General features: G+C 36.9%; 1 protein-coding gene across 3 annotated transcripts in view; it reads left to right on the top strand.

Annotated features, from left to right (window-relative positions):
- The window catches only part of LOC139168004 (glypican-5-like), a 462,110-nt gene that overhangs the window by 346,135 nt on the left and 92,037 nt on the right, over window positions 1-23,938 (top strand). For all 3 annotated transcript variants that reach the window (XM_070753248.1, XM_070753249.1, XM_070753247.1), the window contains one exon: window positions 12,374-12,521. In XM_070753248.1, the coding sequence (XP_070609349.1) occupies window positions 12,374-12,521 (148 nt within the window). The remainder of the gene's footprint in view (window positions 1-12,373; window positions 12,522-23,938) is intronic.

Here is a 23,938-nt window from a genome sequence, read left to right as displayed (position 1 = left end):
ACAACACTCTCTAGCTCAACAAGACAACTCTTCATGCTGGGAAAAACTTTAGCTTCACAATTTCTAAATGTCCTGTCATTTATCATCACAGGTGTACATTCCAGTGTATATATTTAGAGATTTGACTCTTGAGAACAACATAAGCATATCCAGAGCTAGAAAATTTAGGAACTCATTTCAACAAAACTATTAAATCAGGATTGTCAAATTCACGATGACATGTTGTCATCACATGACTTATCTTGATGTTTTTCCACCTTCATTAAAAGGGTGTAGATGTGGCCAGTTGTGAAACATCCGGTGTGCAGGCCACAATTTTGACACCCCTTACTAAATGAATGTGGGATGGTTACTCAGTTAATTCAGAGTGGTGGAAGATGGGATGAAGAAGTAAATAAAAGTAGTAGGGTTAACAGTTGATATAGCTAGAGGGGAAAATATATTGCAGAAAAATCTTAAAACAATGATAAGGGCTACAACAATATTTTAGTACAATATATGTAAGATTAAATTTATTTATTTATTTATTTATTTATTTATTTATTTATTTATTTATTTATTTATTTATTTATTTATTTATTTATTTAACAAGAACAATGTAAGAACAAACCTAATAATTTAAAAAACTCTAAAAAACCCGTTATTAAAAGCAAACATACACACAAACATACCGTATAAACTGTATAGGTCCGGGGGAGATGTCTCAGTTCCCCCATGCCTGACGGCAGAGATGGGTCTTAAGAACTTTACGAAAGGCAAAGAGGGTTGGGGCAGTTCTAATCTCCGGGGGGAGCTGGTTCCAGAGGGCCGGGGCCGCCACAGAGAAGGCTCTTCTCCTAGGTCCTGCCAAACGGCATTGTTTAGTCGACGGGACCCGGAGAAGGCCAACTCTGTGGGACCTAACGTGTTGCTTGTATTCGTTGCTGCCACCAAGTATATTTTAAACAAGTTAGAACAGTTTTTATTTGTATATTGGGATTATGAAGAAACATCTCTGAATTCATGCTTTCAGTGGTGACATACTGAACTAGTGATTCTATTAATTAAGAATCTATAATTTCATTTATATGATCCAATTCCATTATTATCAGCTTCTGCCATTGCACCTATGTTTGATTCCAAAATCAAACCCTACTTTCTGCATAAATACATTTTAAATCAAACCACAGGAACAGGTACTTCTAATGTTATTTTTTTTAAAAAAAAAATATCCAAATAAATTTAGATCTCATGTATTGATTAGATCTCATGGGATCTAATCAATACATGAGTTGGCATTCCCCAGCAAATCAAGAAAGCCATAATCTTTCCATTTAATATATCCAATGGCTATTAAGTCCTAAGAAGCTGTAGCACATATCAATAATATGTTGCATTCCTTTGACCTAAAATAGTTAATTCTATTAAAATTAATGTATTTCCTGCTTGGATAACCAGAGCAGTAAAAAATATGCAAAGCTCTTTAAAATGATTCCTTATTTTCCTTCCTCTTATGCAATATGTAATTAGGGAACATTAATTTTGGTAATTATAATATGCTTCGGTAACCTTTTGGAGTATTCTAATTTTTCAACCAGACTTAATGGCTTAGGTAAACTAGCAACATTGTTGCAGCTATCACTTTTCTCAATAATTTTAATAGGCTTTTGTGACAAGTGGAAGTGGCTCAAGAGATTTCCAAGCTAACATAACAGCTGTTCCTGTTTCTGGCAGACAAAAGTTAGATGGATGGATGGATGGATGGATGGATGGATGGATGGATGGATGGATGGATGGATAGAACTATATTACAGTCATAGACCAATATGTGAAAGCATAGTTAAATAATATCAATTATACTATACCATAATATGGATTTTATTTATTTATTTTATCAAGTTGTAGACCAGTTCAATCCAAAGAGAATCCATTTATTTAGAACAGTACAACAAGCCTTGAGCAGTTATCCAAGGCCTTCACAAATCATAAAAAACAAATTAACAAAACTCAAAAATATTAATCTGTTTAAAAGAAAGAATAAATAGTAACTCAGTCCTCTCACTGTCCATGGGCCTGCTACATCAACCATGGTATACTTCTGGGCTGGCTGCAGGAGTTGGGAGTAGAAGGCACTGGGTTTTATTGATTTTCCTCTTTCTTCTGTGGCCAGTTCCTATTGATATTAGTGGGGGAAAGGACATCAGGCCCTAGATTCCTACAATGTGGGTTGCCCCATGGTTTCAGCCTTTTAATCTTTTTATAACTCACATGAAACTAGTGGGGAAGGTCATCTATCAGCGGAGTTCCAGTTTCATCAGCAGGACAGATGATGCTCTGATTGTGCTGGCTGAGTGTCTAGAAGCTGTGAGGGCCTGGATTGTGTTCCCTGGACTAAGTGTACAAAATTTCAAGTTAGCTTGAGATGATCACTACTCAGGTAGCAATCTTGAGAGGGTTTGGCAAGTACAACAACCTATAAAAGGTTGCTATACAATTAGTGATAATCATTGTAGCTTATACATTCTCCTGGATAATTCCCACTGACTGGCCTTTTAGACTATTAGATCTAAATTAGTAAAGATGTGACCCAAGAAAAGCTCTGCAAAATTACCCTTATGTATATTTAGATTGGTGTGTTACAAAGGGAAATGAATACTGTACTTTACCAGGGAGAAGCTGCTGGCATTTTAGGTAAAGGGAATATAATCAGATTCTATTCTGGCCTAGAAGTCACCTCCTGTATTTACTGGTGCTTGTGAGAAGTTGGTATCCATCCATCTATATTTTACCTTGTGTTGTTCATTAAAGAAAGACAGGAGTACGTTTTCCTAAGTAATGTACAACATCTGGACTGTTATATTTGGCCTTCTGACCCATCATGTTCCAGAATACCAGTGAAAAATGGGAGAAAATGAATGTCAATAAGATTGTATGAAGTTTTATGTCCTCAGTTAGAGTTTTCACTGAGGTCAGAATTGTGAAAACCATTCATTTGCCCACATATTGCTGCCCTGTGCTTCTTCTTCTTCAATGATACACATCAGTTCAACAGCAGGGATTCAGCTCCCAGAATTTAAGTGCAAATGATCCAGCAAGGGGAGCAATTGCGAAAGAGCTGGGTGACCCCATTGCATTTAGCAAGTAGGTAACTGTTGCCCATAAATTGGAACATCAACAATTTAATTGATAGATTTTAGGGGGGGTTATTTATTTATTTATATTTATTAGAATTTGTCAGACAAAAATGAGAACAAGAATAAAAGAAAAACCCCCAGAATGACAGGGACGATAGGAACATTAGTGCACTTATGCACTCCTCCTCTACTAACCACTTAAGTATGAAGTAAGATCCAAGGAAGTCAATTTGCGACTGAAACTGTGAAAATTTGTACCTGAGACAACTGGATTAAGTAGAGCGTTCCAGACTTCTTTCTTTCTTTCTTTCTTTCTTTCTTTCTTTCTTTCTTTCTTTCTTTCCTTCCTTCCTTGTTTGTTTGTCTGTTTGTCTGTTTGTCTGTTTGTCTGTTTGTCTGTTTATCTGTTTAGATTTGATTTGATTTGATTTGATTTGATTTCCGCTTCTCTCCGCAGACTTTGACACCTCTGTTACAGAAATCATATTTTTTTACAGTCAAGTTTATAATGATTTACATTGAGTTTAAAGTAGTTGTTCATGTACGTATTATTGCGATTTAAACAGAAAAAGTGATTTGCATGTAAAGCCTTACTATGTATAACTTTGTATCAGTAGTAAAATCTACTTACCTTCTCTACCAGTTCGGGAGCCCGCACTTTGTGTGCCACTGTCACACACGCTTTTACACCCTCTGTACTTGTGCAGAAGACTTTGTATATGTGCAGACAGTTTTTAAAAATGGTGGCATCTGGGTGGGTGGGTGGAGCCTCATGCTGCCACCACTATTGGTTGTCTGAATCACTGGCAGCTGCTGCTACTAATACACCCGAATCAAGCCAAACCAGTAGCATTTCACCCTGCTTTGTATGCAATACCTAGGTCTGACTGCAAGTGGCGCAGTTCTAAGTCATCCAAACTGAGAATTTCAAGCCTAATAGCATAGAAGATTAGTGTAGCATACGTTTTATAAGCTTTAATGTATATGTATAATAAGCTCTCTTTAAAGCCCTACATGGCTTAGGGCCAGACTTTCTTTGGAACTGCCTTCTTTCGCATACCTCACATCGACCAATAAGGACCCACAGAGTTGGCTTTCTCTGGAGCCATCAGCTAAACAGTGTCAGTTGGCGGGGCTGTGGGGGAGGGCCTTCTCTGTGGTGGTTCCACGTCTCTGGAACTAGCTATCTCCTAAGATCCATACTGCCCCACCCTACTGGCCTTCCGGGAAGCTGTAAAGACTTGGCTTGATGGTCAATTAAAGTTGTAAGGATTAAACCTATAACTGTAGGTGTTTCTATGCCATTTATTTCTCAGCAATAATAGCAAACTATTTCTACTACCACGCACTGCTTTACTCTTGGCCTCCTTTATTGTGGGGATAGATGAAAGCAACTTTTCAAACAAAAAAACTACACTGGAATGTATAAAACATGCATTCCCCCCCCCCACAAATGGGGCACTGGGTAGGGGTGTAGGCTAACCAGAATTTATTTTATTATCTAAGCAAAATTTGGTTACCTGTGCAAAATGGTTTTTTTTAAGATTAGAATCTACAATGGTAATCAAATACATGGTCAGACTGAGTAGGATATAAATGTATTGATAAAATGTAATAGTTTTGTTCAAAAGTGATACAATGACAGAATGTGGTTTGTTTGGTTTTACCTATTTGCATAAACCAGCCATTGCACCTGGAAAAGCATGTAGGTCTTAGTATTTTTTTGTCAATCCAGTTGATGTGATACAGATAGGAAGCTAGGGTTTAGGCAAATGTGTGACTCTAATCACTATGTGAATACTAATGTTGTGGTTAGCTCTGGCCCAGCTCCTGCCCCAAGGAATGTGCAGGTGGATGTGGGGGAAACATCCACATGCCGCAGGCCTGTTTTTCTCCCGATGGAATCTGCCAATGGAGCCTCCTCTGACCAAGGAAGTGTGAGTGACAGGGAAGAGGGGAGTTTGGCAGAGAGCCCAGGAGGAGATCAATCATCTGTATCATCCCTGGATTCTGAATAAGAATTAATGACACATCCACGCATGCGTAGAGTGATGCATAGGAGACAACAACTGAAGGATTATTACAAGAGAAAATGAGGCCACCTGTGGTTAGCTGGGGCTGCTGTAATTAATGCTACAAAAAGAAGTGCAGCTTGATGTTTTAGCCTCATGGCAATTTATCTGATTCATTGTTTTGTCAAGATCGTGGTTTTTGTGCTGTTCAAGATTGTGTGGGGACTCTCTGGACTTTAGAATTGGACTCAATTTCCCAGTTATTGGGTGAGCAATTGGATTGCATTTAACCTGTGCCTTGTGTGTACCAGAAAATCCCTTTGACATTTAAAAAGGTAGCTGTTTCTGTTTTTCTGTTTATAAAAACTTTTGGGTTTTCCTTTTATTGTGTTGTGTGTGTCTTCCTGGACTAATTACCCTGTAATTACGGGCGGTTGAAACACGCCACTCGGGGTGGTTTTATCTATAATGCCACATGGTTAACCTGATTGCTAATCTGTTTTTAAGGTCATTGAACCCTCAGTGTACCACAAGGGTAACATTAACTGGAAAACATTATGTTTTATTGTTTAAATCATAACATTATTATACCATCTTTTTCTTGATATTTAAGTGTGAGAAAAATGCTAAATCAAGGCAGCTTAATATGTTATTAATATTACTGACACATTAACTAATACAGGAACCTTTTTTTTTAAAAAAAGTGTCCTTTTCTTTTCAAAAAATATGATTTTCTATACATGGTAAATATTCATCTGAAGAATGACTACGTAATGAAATATTTGTAAATATTTAAATAAATGGGAACAATAACTTTGTTCTGTTAAAACCAAGCTATTTTCTATGGAAAGAAATTGCTGATTTAAGTATAAAGAAATAAAATTTAGTCTATCCAAATTATCCCTTAAATGTGACTGTTTCATTGACCTGATTATAGGAAACTGCTTAAAATATAGCTTACTCTATTTTTCTGTACTCAGTGACTATAGTGATATACCAATTATTGTTAACCAACTATTAGATGTTAACATTTAACAAAATAACAGAGTTGAAAGGATGTTGGAGGTGTTCTAGTCCAACCTCTGCTCAAGCAGGAAACCCTGTACCTTTTCAAACAAATGATTGTCCAAATCTCCTCTTATAAATCTCCAATGTTGAAGCATCCACAATTTCTGGAATCAATTCATTCCACTGATTAATTATTCTAACTACCAGGAAATTTCTTCTTCATTCTAGATTGGTTCTCTCTTTCATTAGTTCCTATTGCTTCTTGTCTTGCTGTCTTGGACAATACATTGACCCATTTTTCTTTGTGGCAATCCCTTAGATATTGGAACACTGGCAACATGTCACCCCAGTCCTTCTTTTCATTAAACTAGACATAATCCATTCCAGCAACCATTCTTTGTATGTTTTAGCTTCCAGGCCATTAATCATCTTTCTTGCTGTTCTCTGCACTCCTTCTAGAGTTTAAACATCTTATTTATATCATGGCAACCAAAACTGGATGCAATATTTTAAGTGTTTTATATAGTGGTATTATATAGAGTCTGCGGAGAGGGGCGGCATACAAATCTAAATAAATAAATAAATAAAATAAATTAACACTTCATGTGATCTTGATTTAGATATTGATTGATTGTTGGTGTAGACTCCTAGCAACTAGATAGATAGATAGGATAATCTTTTCTGCTCATGATCCTTCGGGTTTTCCAACCTCTTCTAATTTTTCTCCTTCTACTTTTCTCAACATCATAATCTCCAGAGAATTATGGCCTCACATGCAAAGGACAATTTGAAACTGGTTATTTCTGCTTCGGTGATATTCTGGCCTGATTTGTTTGTTTGGAGATCAGAGAAGCTCCCTTGTTAAATGAGACTAGGCTCCTTGTTATGTTTTAGGACAATGACAGTGAACCCATGGCATGCTAGCTCAGCTCGTGTGCATCAACCAGTTGGGTTTTGGCTTGCATGGAACCCTCAGTAGCCTGGGTGGGTGAAAATGGGGCCTATCAGGCCCACTAGAAGTTGAGAAAAGGGCTGTTTCTGGCCTCCAGAGGGCCTCAGGGGGGCAGGGGAGTCAATTTTCACCCTCCCTGGGCATTGACTTATGGATGTGGGCAGTGAAGGGATACCAAAAATTTTACTACCACACTGTGGGCGTAGTTTACGCAGGACCCCTGCATTTTCTTTTAATTGAATGCAAATTGGGTGCTCTGGTGTGGAGCTCCATTTTCGCTACCCTACTGCGTTCCCCCCGCATCCAGGCAGTAGCCCATCCCTGGGTGTGGGCACTCGCGCAGTCACCTGAAGGGAAACAAGGTTCACCATTACTGTTTTAGGAGATCCGTTAAAACCTGGCTTTTAGAGAAAGCCCTAGGACTGGTTATAGGATAGAAAACATCATAGAAGCCACAATTTATCAATCATGATTCTGATGCTCAGATAAGTAATCTGATCCATTTTCACATTAATTTTGGGAATGCTTTAATATGTTATTCATTGTTAATGAAAAGAATGGCCTAAGTGCTTGTGTTGCAGATTTATCTGTGTATTTAAAAGTCCCTCTCTATGCTGAAATACTTGGATTGAGATGTGTAACATTTTTCTATATTCCAGTCACATGTAAGATTAACTATATGGAAAGAAAAAGATTATATTTATAATCTATTTTCATAATCTAACGCTAAAGAATTGGGCAAATCTAAGTACCTCTTAGTGCTTAATATTTGTGTCCAGGGTAGTTTAATAAATGCAAACTACACACTTCTCCATATACCGACAACTTCTGGAAATCATTTTGCTTCTATAGGTTATAAATACTCACATTCTGATTTCTTTCCTCCTACGCAGGTTCTTTAGTGTCAGAATAAAAATTGTAGAAGCAATTTCCTTGTATTAGCAGGGGAATGCATTTTAGACTCCTTTGCTCATTACGATAGTTGTCTCAATTCTAAATTTTCCTATTCATAAAATGAACTCTCCCCACCAGAGAGTTCAAACCATCAGTTTTCTTCTGAGACCTTGCTGCTATAAATAATGAGATTGTTCGCTGGTCTTCATGAAAAAAATGTCAGGCTTTTCATATTATCATGAAGCTGATCCCTGCTTGTGTTAAACATGGAAATAGATAATTATCCAAGAATTTGGAATAGAATCAACACCTACTAGAGCATGTCATGAAAATTTCCTCCAGAAAACAAGGTGGGTAATTGCTGTTTGAGTACAAAGCAAGGAGAAATGTTTCATTCACTTCCTTCAGACAATTTGGTGGGAGATACTGTTTATTGATTTAACAAATCATACCATGCCTTCCCACAAAAGGTGTTGTCGAAGTTAGATGAGTTTGAGTGCAGTACTTCTCATTTCACACTTTTTAGCTCTGATCAAACAGATTGTTTCTATTCTGTCAGTGTAAGACTAAGAGCTGGCAGTGTGGATGCTTAGATTTTTATTTTATTTATTTTGTCCAATACACAATGAGGGTTTTAGTGGGTATATATCTATATACACATAGCAAAATACATGATGAAGGTTATAGTGGAGATACTCATAGTAAAATATATCTAAGAAAGAATAGAAAAGAAGGTATAGTAATAGAACATATCAGTGAAAGAATAGAAGAAGAGATATAGGAATAGAAGAAAGGTATAGGAGATATAGGAGAGCAATAGGACAGGGGACGGAAGGCACTCTAGTGCACTTGTACTCGCCCCTTACTGATCTCTTAGGAATCTGGATAGGTCAACCATAGATAATCTAAGGGTAAAGTGTTGGGGGTTTGGGGATGACACTATGGAGTCCGGTAATGAGTTCCACGCTTTGACAACTCGGTTACTGAAGTCATATTTTTTACAGTCAAGTTTGGAGCGGTTAATATTAAGTTTAAATCTGTTGTGTGCTCTTCTGTTGTTGTGGTTGAAGCTGAAGTAGTCGCCGACTGGCAGGACTTTGCAGCATATGATCTTGTGGGCAATACTTAGATCTTGTTTAAGGCATCTTAGTTCTAAACTTTCTAGGCCCAGGATTGAAAGTCTGGTCTCATAGGGTATTCATACAAGATAGCCTCATCACAGGTAAAAGCTATTATCGGCCATTGCATTGCAAATGAATCCTTGAAATCATTTGTTCTCATTGCTCTAAAGCAGTGGTTCCCAATGTCGGGCTTCGCCCATCACAGCATGAACTAGTGGTTATAAAAAGTATTAGAACATTAACCAAACAGCTGCAATAATACTGTCCAAAGTCTTTTTTCTTATTGATTTTAACTCCATAGTTAGACATTATGCTAGCGTGGCCTTCTAGAAATGGACACTCAACTGGTGGGTAGTAGGTTGTGTAAAGTTTTTGAACATAGGATAGTAAGATGCACAGTTTTTGCTCAAAGAAAGACTTACTATGGGTACAAAAAAACCTTGACTGATATCATATATTCAATACTGAATGGATGCAAGCCGTTCAATGAAGTTGGAATTACCTTCTTTAGGGTTAGAAGAAAGTTCTCAAAGTTAATTCAAAATTCAGAATGACCCTTAATAAGGCCTTTTAGAATGTTTAGAAGAAGGTATCCAATGCTTATGAAAACACTGCCTTTAGTATAAAAATACAGGATTGATTATTAAAGATTTAGATCACTGGAGTCATATAAGCTTCATTTGCAGGTGGGATAAATAGCTTTTGCAATTCTTTCTGATTCCATGATCGTACAGTCAAAAGACATCGGAAATCTGAGAGACAAGTAAGCATGTATTCATCTTGTACAGAATGCTATCAAAAGCAGTTTTTTCCAGCCATGTCTGCATGACATCAGGCTTTTAAACAATGAATGGCAGCTATGAGAACATCAAGCTACTTGTTCAAAATAAAATTAACTATCGGATATTGTCTTATTAGTACAAATCATGCTTCTGACACCCATAAATGAAATAATCTGTAAAAAGTGTGACACTGGGTGAACTTTTTTTTTTTAAATAGAGATGAATAACCATTTAATTTTTCTCCAAGACAAAGGGACATTTGTTGATGATGAATGCTTTTGTTACCTTCCATAAAAGACAGTAATGATTCATTGAATGATTCGAAATGCAAATATATACAACAGATCCAGCCTGTCTCAAATCATGCCAACTATCTCTGCTGTACAAAGAGAAATCCATTATTCACTTCTTTTAGAGGCCACCACTGTACCAATCTTCAGAGAGATTCTTATATGGGTGGTTAGCTGACTTATTAAAAACAGGAAACTCAACTGCAGAAGTTAGTAGCAAGAATCTTTTAAAAAGACAATTAAGAAGAAAATGATAAAAATAGTATTTTTAACTGAACTGATCAGACTAAACCAATACTTTCATATTACCAACTAGATACTTAAGAGTAGGGTTTCCAAATAACTGAATAGGCAAAAGGGACACTAACTATTTAATGACTTGGATGAGGGGTTAGATAGGGAACTCATCAAATTTGCAGGAATAGCCAACAAAGATAGGTGCAAAATACAAAAAGACCTTGACAAACCTGAACATTGGCTAATGTTCTGCATCTGGACTGTGATCTGCTGGCTGTTCAAATAATACGAGCTTTACAACTTGAAATTTTGAAAACAACATTCCTTTTATTTCTCCTTTCACATTGGATCTCGTCATTTCAGCTCTGGCATGAGAAATATGCCTTCCAATCTCACAGACTAAACTATGAAGTTATAATTCTTTCTAAAATAACGTCTTCTTATCTCTGAGTCAGGTTCATGCTATTAAAAAGCTGTTTATCATGCAATATAAAACTTACTTCTCTGGAGAGACTACATACGCCACCATTTTTGTTTTCTAGCACTTTGAAGAAAGCATCCATCTCTTCCATTAAATTCCAGAAGTGATGTAATTAATTAATTAATTTACACACTCTGAATAGCATTACAACAAGGATAATTAGAGGACTAGGGGCTAAAACATATGAGGAACGGTTGCAGGAAATGGGTATGTCTAGTTTAATGAAAAGAAGGACTGGGGAGACATTCTAGCAGTGTTCCAATATCTCAGGGGTTGCCACAAAGAAGAAGGAATCGAACTATTCTCCAAAGCACCTGAGGGTAGAACAAGAGGCAATGGATATAAACAAGGAGAGAAGTAACTTAGAATTAAGGGAACATTTCCTGACAATTAGAACAATTAGTCAGTGGAACAGCTTGCCTCCAGAAGTTGTGAATACTCCAACACTAGACATTTTAAGAAGATGTTGGATAACCATTTATCTGAAGTAGTTTAGGGTTTCCTGCCTAAGCAGGGGTGGGACTAGAAGACCTTCAAGGTTCCTTCAAACTCCTCCTCCTCCTCCTCTTCTTCTTCTTCTTCTTCTTCTTCTTCTTCTTCTTCTTCTTCTTCGTAATAATATTATTATTAATATTATCTTTACAATAAAAAAATGAAAAAATATACTTTGGCCTACATGATATGACAGAAAGACTGATTTCTCAGTGGTAGGAATATGCTAGAACCTGGTAAGGAACAAAAGTGTGTAACTGATATGGATTGCATTAATTTCAGACAACAGTGCAAGCTGGTGGGAGAACACTAATCAACTAATTAAGGTCATAGAGCAGAACTTACTAACTCGTGGTTAGCTCTTAATGGAAAAGCATGACACCAGGACAAAGCTGTTCTGGAAGAAATAACCTTGTTACATAAAAAGTCAGACAATATTTGATTTTAAGGCTATGCCTGCTAACAGAGGTCATGAGGTCACAATTGAGGATACATTGCCAGAAGTCTAGTAACTCTTGTTATGGGAATGCGCCCCTCAAGACCTGAACACAATAGCAATTTCCAACTTCTATTTCTCAGCAAGTATTATTAAGAGATATAGAGCCTCATCTACTGGAGGCAATATAGATACAATATGAATATGAACAATTTGTAAATAACTAAAGATATGAAACATGGCAATTGTTAGACAATTGATATGTTCTGGAATAAGTGGTATTAAAAATAAAAGTTAATAGCTGTAAAAGAATCAACATGTTCAAAATACTAATATTAGAAGATAAGGCTATGTGTTCAGACGTATGTCTAATAAAATGCCTTGAGTTTCATTAATAAATTCATCAGTAATTTAGGAGTTTATATTGCTTTTAATGAATTCATATTAAACTACCAGTTTTGACTTCTTTGGGAAAACTGAGCAATGGAAAAAAAAAACCAATTTTACATTTTTTCCTAGTAATCTGAAACTTTTTGCCAATATTTTGCATTGTAGCTGGCAGCCCGCACAAGTTTACAGTCCGAAAGTTGGATTGACAGGGAAGGCAGCAGTGGGAACGGAATGAGGAAAGAGACAGAATCCAGTGGAGACTGCGATGATGAAGATGGATGCCAAGGATCAGGTGATAAAAGCTACACAAAAGGTAGGGGTACTCATTTTGCTTACATGCACAATTCACCAAAGCTGGTTTGTGTCATTATCTATATATCAACATAAACCATGGTTGAACTCAATTTGAATAAATCTTATTTCTCCCAAGACCCAGACCCAGTGTTCCCTCTAATTTTTTTTGGGGGGGGGCAGAAAAGTATAGTGTCTGAGCGGCAGTCCCTTCGGGACTGGGCGGCACAGAAATATTAAATAAATAAAAATAAATAAATAAAAACAAACAAACAAACAAACAAATAAAAAACCCACCCTGTTTTGCCTCAGAGAATTTCAAAATAAAATACTGTACTGTGTGTCTATAACAGTGAGCTCATAATGGGGCAACTCTATCAATATCCAAATGCCACTTAAATAGTTGAGCTAGTTTGAAACTAGATTTTGATTTTCTTTCTCTCTTCCTTACTCCCATTCTTTTTCTTTCTCTTTTCCTTCCTCTCTTTTTTCTATCTGTTTCTCTCTCTTCCTCTCTCTCTCCTTCCCTCTCACTCTTTCCCTCTCGGCTTCTGGGCAGGTTTGGAAAACTCTGAGTTGATGGTGATTTTTAAGTGAGCGATTGCTCACTGCTCAGCTTAGAGGGAACTATGCCCAGACCTATTCTCTTCAGCAGAGGGTTTTGCTTTCAAATTTATTTAACTGCAGTCTCCCATCCATTCATAGACTATAGTTTAATTTTTAAGCCGGTCAAACACGCATTATAGAATTCATTTATTAAAACTAGCCATTAGTTAATTTTAAATCATGATCACAAGAAGAGGTTAGGTATATTCAAGATGGAAAACGTCAATTTCTCCTGTCTTTCGTAAGCCGAAGCTAATTCTTATAACATTTATGGTTTAATTTTACACGTAAAAACTACCAATGACCACTTTGATTTAAGAACTTTGAAATATATGGTTCAATAGCATCGCTAGTAACTTTATAAACTTGAGTGTTGTGGGACAAGTAGGTAGAGTACCCAAAGCTATTGTCACTATTTAAAATGTTTAAAGTTTATTGTAAGATTGTTTTTCCATTGTCTCTGGATTTGTTAGTTTGTTGTATTCTTCCTTTGAAAGAGATAGTCTCTATTTTTCCTTTGTTTAAAATTTGAACAATTTAAAGTAAGCCTGAACTTTTAAAAATGCTGCTTTCTAGGATTAGAATTCTAGGACAGCAAGTTCTTAATTTTAAGTATGTTTGCAGTTAAATAATATTTAATTAAAGCAATTCTTTTAGTATGAAAGTTTAGTGTAACAACTCTTGTACAATTTTCATTTTTCTTTGTTCAGCAGGATTTGTTTTTAATTTAGTAAATGCTTTAAGTAAATTGTTTGCATTTCAAATTAGTCCAAATTAAACTGCAGCCAGGTGCTGCAGTGGAAATTTTAATTGCTATACTTTCAATGCAAATACTGTGTTTTTGTTTGGTTTTTGTTTTAGTTATCCAATAATGTAGAAGAAAGCTTTTTAAATTTGGCTTACTAACACAAATAATAGTGTTTGGAGGTAGTCCATATTTTTTCTATGTTAATGTTGTGGATTTGGGAGAAGTGATGTGGAATAGAAAAAGAACAATCTTTTTGTAAAAATTATGTCTATGAAAATATAGCCCAACTAGATCATACTGAATAGTCTCATTAAACATAGCAATTCCTTCTTGATAGCATTATAATGGTGTTTTGACATTAAAATATTTAAAATTATTAATAAAAGTGATAATTTATTTAAACAGCTGAGGTTACTTGTACATATCTTTTGCAAACTTAGATTTAATTTCATAACTTTCACTTAAAGAGAAATAAGATTTTTCAGAATTATAATAATTATTTCTATCTATGGGAATAGCCATTCTGTCTGTGATGCTACAAGAGTTTTGGACTAATTATGTTAGGCATTATGTATAAGGTATTTTAGGTATTACATATATGGTTTGTACAATGGAATAAATCTTAATTGTTTAAGTTAGGTTTAATATTGTAGATGTATGTATTTTGCCATTTAGATACATTGGAAAGAAAAAGAAATGTATTTTCTGTGCTGCAATTTTTCTATACTTTAATATATTTTCTATTCTTAAACTGTAGCAACAACTATGGTAATAATTTTTAATGTAGATGTTTTAAAAGAATCTGAATAAAAACATGGAGAATCAAGTATCAGTGACTAAAGGTCTTGATGATAATACAGTATATGATTATAGGAAGCATACTTTAAATACAAAGGGACAATGATAAACTGAAGTTACCATCCCTTCCACGTCTGTGACCTCTCTCAACGCCTCAGATTTGCTATTGTGTGACACTAAATGCTATTTTCAATCTAGTCCAGGACTGGTAATATGGTATTGGTATTGCAGGACATGCCAGACCTGTCTACATTGCTGTGTTCTGAACTAACAATATTAATAGTAGGCAACGGAGATGGGAGTCAACAAGACCTCTCATCCAATAATGGGCACAATTAGTATGCAAAGTAAACTGTGCATAATCATAATCGTTTTCATAATCATGGTTGCCACCTGGTCTTCAAGGAAGAGCCATGGTAAAGTTAAGGGTGGAAAACCTATGGATCTGCTTGGCATTAAAGCTCACAGTCATTCATTCTTTTTAAAAAAAAATAAAGTTTATTAATTAACAAAAGGTAAATGGGGGAGGAGAAGGAGGGGTACATAAATTTAAAAAGGGATAAGGGTATTTATTACATGATATTGCATTTCAAAGTATATATCTTACATTGTAACAAAAATTCACTGTTCACATTTGTATCTTATTGCTATCATTCTTGCCACAATTGAACCAAAGTCTATTCTCCCCCATTCATAGTCTCTAGGCTTTGGGACAAAATCTTGGTTGGGAAAGACTCATCCAGTAATCTAGGGCAGAGAAATACAGCTGGTTATCCCCAGCATTCTGATGACATCATACACCATATCAATATAAACACACAACTTCCACATAAAAAGATGGTTTTCTATTGTGGTAATAATAACTAGGTTAAATGCTGCAACGTGTAATATTCCTATTTAGTATTTCAATCAGCAAGTCATGATGTTTCTCAAGAGACTGAATTCTTTTTTCCATGATGGTATAATTCTGGCTACACAATGGTATGTGTTTAGAAGATACATTTGCCATTGGCATACACAAATTATACATCCTCCTTTGATATGCAAATGGATGGCTTTTAAAAACAATGTTCATGATATTATCCTGCCTCGTTTATGTCACATCGCAACTGCTATTAAAAATTAATACATTTCTGTCACTGTTCATTCATTATCAATCTCTTTTTTCCCATGTCAGGAACCTTTTAGCCCTCATTATTATGGTCATCTCTGCTAACACTTCTGTGTTCCTTTTCATCAAGAATATAGAGCATAAACTACTATCTTAATCAGTCTTCAGTCCCAGGTGCCATATTCTCGGGTTGCGCCAAGATGTTATGTGACTAAATATGTAATTGTACAACTGGTGGGGTTTTTGTAACAATTATTTCATCAATATTCAATGAGTATAACATCTGTTGGCAACTTGCCCTGGATATCATTGGTTTGTCATCTCAACAGCTTTCAACTTCCTTGTCATGTTCGTAATTTTTGTTTTAGTTACGTTTTCTCTGCTTCGATAATTAGAAAATAATTTCATTTTTCTCAAAATCCAGTTTTTTTCATTTGTTTTCTATGGGGGTGCATAGGGTGGGGTGGGAGATTTCCTGTATATCACAAGATGAGTTATTTTCAACTGGGACTCTTCATAATCTTTATAAATGGTTTTAGTGTGGTGTTGCTCTCAATGGTTTATTCTGTTCAAGGAGAGCCTAGCAATTTATGATTTTACCCCTTACTCACCAGCCTCAGATTCCTCAGTGGAACTCTTCCAATGATGACTTAATTTCTTAATTGGTCCCATTATTAACCCAGTGGGTTTAGTCTTTCTTCACAGTTTATTAGAATACAGGCATTTTGGCAGAGTCGGTGTTTGAATGGCACACAAATAAAGGGGAAAGGAAATGCTACATGCAACAAGTCAGAGGATTTAGATTATCCTAAATTAATAGTTTCATCTTCAGGCCACATTGTTAGCTAATTGATTTCACACTAGCTCTTTTGAGGAATTATTGCCTGAACCCAAGTAGGAGGAACTGAATTGCACTTGAAGGCCTCCCTCATTGTCTTTGCAGATGCTGTCCCTATTCTGAACTGCCTCACAGTGAACAAGCAGGTCCCAAAGGGTTGTTAAACATTTTCAACCAAACACATTTAGAATCCTTCTAAATTATTAGGAACTTTAATGAGCCAAGCATGCTTCCAGCATCTCTCTCCAAATCTTCACACTTAGTGATGTCAAAGACAGAGCCAACAAGTCTGGAAATAATTTAGTGGAACTCGTAGGCATGGTCCCACTCGTGCATTCATTCATGATTTCAGGCAATAAAACCAGAGACTACTAAGAAAACTAAAATGTAATATGACATTTCTACTACTTCTGCAGGGGAAAAAAAACTTATAATTTAACATCTCAGCTTCATCCCATCCTGTAGCTGTTATAGGATAAATCATAGCAGCTGTGGCAACAGCATCATATATTGGATATTGTATGTTAAATTAACATAGGGGAGATGTTGGATACTAAAAAGACTGTCATTCAGCCCATGTGACAGACATCTTAATATAGATGAATATGCTTTTTCTATCAGGGATAACAAGTACAACACATGCAGTTTTTATTTTCTAATTAATAATCTATGTTGTTGTGGTTGGCTCTGGCCCAGCTCCTGCCCCAAGGAATGTGGAGGTGGATGCAGGGGAAACATCAACATGTCATAGGCCTGTTTTATTGCCGACAGAGTCAGGTAGTGCAGTTTCCTCCGACGAAGAAGAAGGTGAGGGTGACTTGGAAGAGGGGGGCTTGGCACACAGCCCAGGAAACAAATCTTCATTATCTTTGGTTGATACAGATGAGGAAGTGTTAGACCCACGCATGCGCAGAATTATGCATAGAAGAGACCGATTGAGGAAATATTACAGGAGATAAGAGAGGCTACCTGTGTTTGGGTGGGGCTCCAGTAATTAGAGCTGCTGATATAAATAGCAGCGTGCTGGTTTGGCCGTTATGGAAGATTATCTGATTATTGTTTCTTCAGGACCGTGCCTTGCTGTTTCCAGACTTTGTTTGTTGATTTTTCACGACTTTGAAACCAAAGCAGAGCAAAGTGTGTGTATCTCACTTTGTGGAAGAAGGAGGGCTGTGATGTTTCTTCACAGCTGCTAGCTAAGTACTTAAGGACTGATTAAGGGGATTGTACAGCCTACAAGGTTGTTTTGGGAGGAGTGCTCTTTGCAATACAAAAAGGGTGCTTTGTTTCTTTTGAATTTTGTGATAAACAACTTTGTTTTTTAATTTTCAATGTGTGTGTGTCTGAAATTTTTACCCTTGAATTTTCAGGAGACTCATACCATAGAGCCTGGCAGAACATATGTACAGGAATATTTATGTATTTATTTAGACTGAAACAATTTTCAGTAGCATACAACATGGTTATCTTGGCAACCAATTCATGGTTTGAAATATAGGCATGCCGCATTATGTTCATGGGACTAGTGCCAATTAGCATATGAATCACTCCATTTTTTGGTACAAACTACAATTTTTGACATTCCTGCTTGTACATTAATGCTCTCAGTCAGCTCAATCAACCATATATGTAAAAAGGATATTGACACTCTAAAAAGAATACAGAGAAGAGCAACAAAGATGATTAGGGACTGGAGACTAAAACATATGAAGAATTGTTGCAGGAACTGGGTATATCTAGTTTAATGAAAAGGACTAGGGGATACATGATAGCAGTGGTCCAATATCTCAGGGGTTGCCACAAAGAAGTGGGAGTAAAGCTATTCTCCAAAATACCTGAGAGTAGGACAAGAAGCAATGGGTGGAAACTAATTAAGGAGAAAGCAACTAAGAACTATGTATAAATTTCCTGACAGCTAGAACAATTAATCCGTGGAACTGCTTGTCTCCAGAAGTTGTGAATGCTCCAACACTGCAGGTTTTTAAGATGATGTTGGATAACCATTAGTCTGAAGTAGTGTAGGGTTTCCTGCCTAAGCAGGGAGTTGGACTAGAAGATTTCCAGGGTCCCTTCCAACTCTGTTGTTGTTGTTGTTGTTGTCATCCTTCTGCTATTGCATTCTTGAAAGAATAGGATTGTCCTTACAGATCCCTAACCTTTGTGTGTTCTTAGGTGGTCCTAGAGTCCAGCTACTGCTGGATACGTATGATAAAAACGATGGTGGAAACTGCACCATTTATATATAGTTTCAATTTTACCAGATGAACCTTAAAAACCAAGTCATGCTTGCAAGATCACATGTATGGATTACTACAAACTGTTTCATATGGAGCTGCCTTTAAAATTATTTCAAAAATTATCCAAAAAGAATGCAAATAGTTCTTTTATTCAAACATGCTCTGTTGTTATCTTTTCCTCAAACCCTCAAGAAACTTATCTAAAAATAAAAAATATGGTTATCTCACACAGTTGGACCCAGGGGAATTTTCTTACAATATGGAGCTGTAGCCTCTTCAAGGCAGCAGGAAAATATTTCCTCTCATAATGAGGCATTATCTCCAGGATTGTTTATCTCCAGTTTGTATAAACTGTATACAAACATTTCATACAAACTGTATGAAGGAGGAGCCAGGAGACAACTTACAAGCAATAGGAGATAAACTAGGAAGCATCCCATAAATTTTATCTTAGTCCACAGGCTAGAAGGAGTCTCTGATACTATGGCAAGACTACCATCTCACCTTCATCCATAAAACTAAATAGTTATGCCTGCCAAGTTCATATCATTCAACAATTGTTCCAAAGCAAAAATACCTAGGGCTCCAATAGGTATCAGCCATGTTCACTATAAAGGTCATGCACTCTTTACCTCCAGATCCTGAGAAATGAAGTCACCAACATAAAAAAGTAAGTAGACTACAATGTAAACTTTGTCAAGGAGCTCAGGAAGGGATTGGCTCAGCAATACCCAAATCTCAGAGGAAATAATCTAACTCTTTCCTGCTGGTCTGACATTTTGAGTATCTCAGTGTATAAACATTTCAACTTTTATTTACGGTAGCATGTTCAAATTTAGTGACTTTAGATTTTCATTTTTTAAAATTTATTTTATTTATTTATTGGATTTGTATGCCGCCCCTCTCCGGAGACTCGGGGCAGCTAACAGCAACAATAAAGCAGTGTACAATAGTAGTCTGATGTTAGAAACAATTAAAAACCCATTAATATAAAAAACCAAACATACATACATACATACCATGCATAGAATTGTAAAGGCCTAGGGGGAAGAGGGTCTCAATTCCCCCATGCCTGACGGCAGAGGTGGGTTTTAAGCAGCTTACGAAAGGCAAGGAGGGTGGGGGCAATTCTAATCTTTGGGGGGAGTTAGTTCCAGAGGGCCAGGGCCGCCACAGAGAAGGCTCTTCCCCTGGGTCCCGCCAAGTGACATTCTTTAGTTGACGGGACCCGGAGAAGATCCACTCTGTGGGACCTAACTGGTCGCTGGGATGCGTGCAGCAGAAGGCGGTCCCTGAGATAATCTGGTCCGGTGCCATGAAGGACTTTATAGGTCATAACCAACACTTTGAATTGTGATCGGAAACTGATCGGCAACCAATGCAGACTGCGGAATGTTGGTGTAACATGGGCATATTTGGGAAAGCCCATGATTGCTCTTGCAGCTGCATTCTGCACGATCTGAAGTTTCCGAACATTTTTCAAAGGTAGCCCCATGTAGGGGATAGTAGTCGAGTTTCGAGGTGATGAGGGCATGAGTGACTGTGAGCAGTGACTCCTGGTCCAAGTAGGGTCGCAACTGGTGCACAAGGCGAACCTGGGCAAACGCCCCCCTCGCCACAGCTGAAAGATGTTTCTCTAATGTGAGCTGTGGGTCGAGGAGGACGCCCAAGTTGCGAACCTTATATGTGGTCATATAAGTAGCACAATTGTCTTCAAATTCTTTGAGACTCTTTGTCTTTGAAAGACTAGTCCAGAATGCTTTGTTCAAATATGACAGGGTTTTACATTTACAATTTGTAGAGTTTTTCCTTTTCCTACCTTGTTTTCCCAAAAATAAGATATGCCCTGATAATAGCGCTTATTTCAGGGTTCCAAAAATATATAAGACAGGGTCTTATTTTTGGAGAAACATGCTATATTTATGGTCAGTGATAGTCAATGATGAATGAAAGGAGTGGTCTAACTAGACCTCTATTGTTAGGAGTGGATATTTCATTGTCTTCATTTTGTTTCTGTAATAAAACCCAACTAGAATATTACAGACTAGATTGAAACTTCCAATGCACTACTCTGATCAGTTCTGAGAAATTTTAACAGAGCAACTCCTTTTAACTCAACTCTAAAAAAACAGAGATTTTGGATTTTCCTGCCAAAACCCTGAAGAAAAATATTATACATTAGTGCTAACCCTGGAACATAAGAACAACTATACTGAAAAAAACCCCTAAGGCAATAGTAGGAATGGAATTGTTTAGCCCAATGTTTCTTCTTCTCAGTCTGTTTCAATTTCCCGTGCTTATATTGGCCAAAGATCCTTTAATAATGTGTATGAACATACTATATATAGTTGGCCATTGTGTTTGATTGGGCCAGGTTTTAAAAACTGTATTGCAAGTCAATAGGAGAAACAGTTTTTCTTCCTGTACTTTTCTATTTATAAAGTTACATTTGTCAAAGTATTTTGAAGATAGCATCTCATGATTATAGCAACTGTTTCTTTATATGGTAGCTGCATACATTACCTAACAGCAAACTTTAAAAAGGAACAGTCAAGATTTTGAAGTATCCAAAGATACTTCACCAGAAGAGCTCTTCACTCCTCCACTCGAAACAGAATACCCTACGAGACTAGACTTTCAATCCTGGGCCTAGAAAGTTTAGAACTAAGACGCCTTAAACAAGATCTAAGTATTGCCCACAAGATCATATGCTGCAGCGTCCTGCCTGTCGGCGACTACTTCAGCTTCAACCACAACAAAACAAGAGCAAACAATAGATTTAAACTTAATATTAACCGCTCCAAACTTGACTGTAAAAAATACGACTTCAGTAACCGAGTTGTCAAAGCGTGGAACTCATTACCGGACTCCATAGCATAGTTCCCTCTAAGCTGAGCAGTGAGCAATGGCTCACTTAAAAATCATCATCAACTCAGAGTTTTTCAAACCTGCCCAGAAGCCGAGAGGGAAAGAGTGAGAGGGAAAGAGTGCCGCCCAGTCCCGAAGGGACTGCCGCTCAGACACTATACTTTTCCGCCCACCCCCCAAAAAGATTAGAGGGAACGCTGCTCCATAGTGTCATTCCCAAACCCCCAACACTTTACCCTTAGATTATCTACGGTTGACCTATCCAGATTCCTAAGAGGTCAGTAAGGGGCGAGTACAAGTGCACTAGAGTGCCTTCCGTCCCCTGTCCTATTGCTCTCCTATATCTCCTATACCTTTCTTCTATTCCTATATCTCTTCTTCTATTCTTTCATTGATATGTTCTATTACTATATCTTCTTTTCTATTATTTCTTAGATATATTTTACTATGAGTATCTCCTCTATAACCTTCATCATGCATTTTACTATGTGTATACAGTATAGCTATATACCCACTAAAACCCTCATTGTGTATTGGACTAAGCAAACAAACAAACAAACACACACACACACACACACACACACACACATACATACACACATTAATTTTGGGGACAAATAAAGAAAAAATAAGAAGCTTCTGATTAAATTTAAAACCAATAAATTTGCAGCAAATTTCTCTTCACCATGAGTTGAGATTTGACTGTGGTATTCATCCAGAGCCATATGCTTAACTCTATGAGTTTCCAGTGCATTTCTTTTAAATTCAGCATGAGTAGAAACCTGTATGTTGGCTTGTTGTCACTGTAGATTTGTCCCAGTCCTCTGAACTGCTTTATTGCTTTTTGGGGGGAGTTACTCCTATTGGCTAAAATCTTGGAAGAATAATGCAGGAAACTTAAAAAAAAAACAACTTGCAACTTAGATACTTGGATTGAATTATATTTTGAAGCCGAAGATAAATCTTTTTTTCCTATACCCAAGTGCCCAGTGTCAACTCTACAGTTTGTTCATCTTCCAAACTGATATCTCCCTAAAGTCTGCAATCCGTTTTTCATTTCAGGTAAATAAATTTCCGCTTCCTGATACTGATCCTGAGAACATAACACATTTTTCTTGATCAAGGCAGATTTTAAGGGGTGGGGGAGGAACAAGCAAATATTGTACACTGAGCTGTGATACTTAGAATTATATGGTCACCTGTATATTTGAGTTTAAAAAATAAAGATATATAGTATGTATTTGAAGGCGAGAAATGTAGAGGTCAGGGACAAACTGTCAACCTTTCAGGCAGTTTTTATTTCCAGATAGTACTTTTCTTTTAAGTTTATATTTAATATTTTTGTATTTTTATGCCATCATAAAACAATAAATTTTAAGTAAGAAAATCATAAGCTTGGTTTATGAGTGTGTTTTTATGCCACTCATTTGAAAGGCTCTGGGTGGTTAATCATTTTAAATCACCCCCTCAAAAAGAAGAAATGACTTATATGTAATCTAAATAAAATCACCAGAAATATCAAAACTACCAGTATCAAAATCTACAAATCATTGTCTGACAGTTTCAGACAATGATCATGGTGAACATTGTTCCTGGATTAATATGAGCTGAGGTGGTGCACTGGATAGAGTGCAGTACTGCAGGCCACTAAAGCTGACTGCAAGATATGCAGGTCAGCTGTTCAAATCTCATCACCGGCTCAAGGTTGACTCAGTCTTCCATCCTTCTGAGGTGGGTAAAATGAGGATCCGGATTGTGGGGGGCAATATGCTGGCTCTGTTAAAAAGTGCTATTGCTAAAATGTTGTACACCGCCCCGGGTCTAAGGAGAAGGGAGGCACAAATAAACAAACAAATAAATAAACAAGCAAACAAACAAACAAATAAATAAATGAATAAACAAATAAATATAAATAAATAAATAAAGGTGTTACAGAGTTGGCCTTCTCCGGGTCCCGTCGACTAAACAATGTCGTCTGGCGGGACCCAGGGGAAGAGCCTTCTCTGTGGTGGCCCCGACTCTCTGGAATCAGCTCCCCCGGAGATTAGAACTGCCCCCACCCTCCTTGCCTTCCATAAACTCCTTAAAACTCACCTCTGCCGTCAGGCATGGGGGAATTGAGGCATTCCTCCCCCCCTCGGGCCTATACAATTTGTGTATGGTATGTCTGTGTGTATGTCTGGTTTAATAATGGGTTTTTTAATGTTTTTTTAAAATTTATTAGATTTGTTAT

This window comes from Erythrolamprus reginae, chromosome 5 (assembly GCF_031021105.1).
Source record: "Erythrolamprus reginae isolate rEryReg1 chromosome 5, rEryReg1.hap1, whole genome shotgun sequence".
NCBI lineage: Eukaryota > Metazoa > Chordata > Lepidosauria > Squamata > Dipsadidae > Erythrolamprus > Erythrolamprus reginae.
This window is presented reverse-complemented; position numbering and strand designations above follow the sequence as displayed.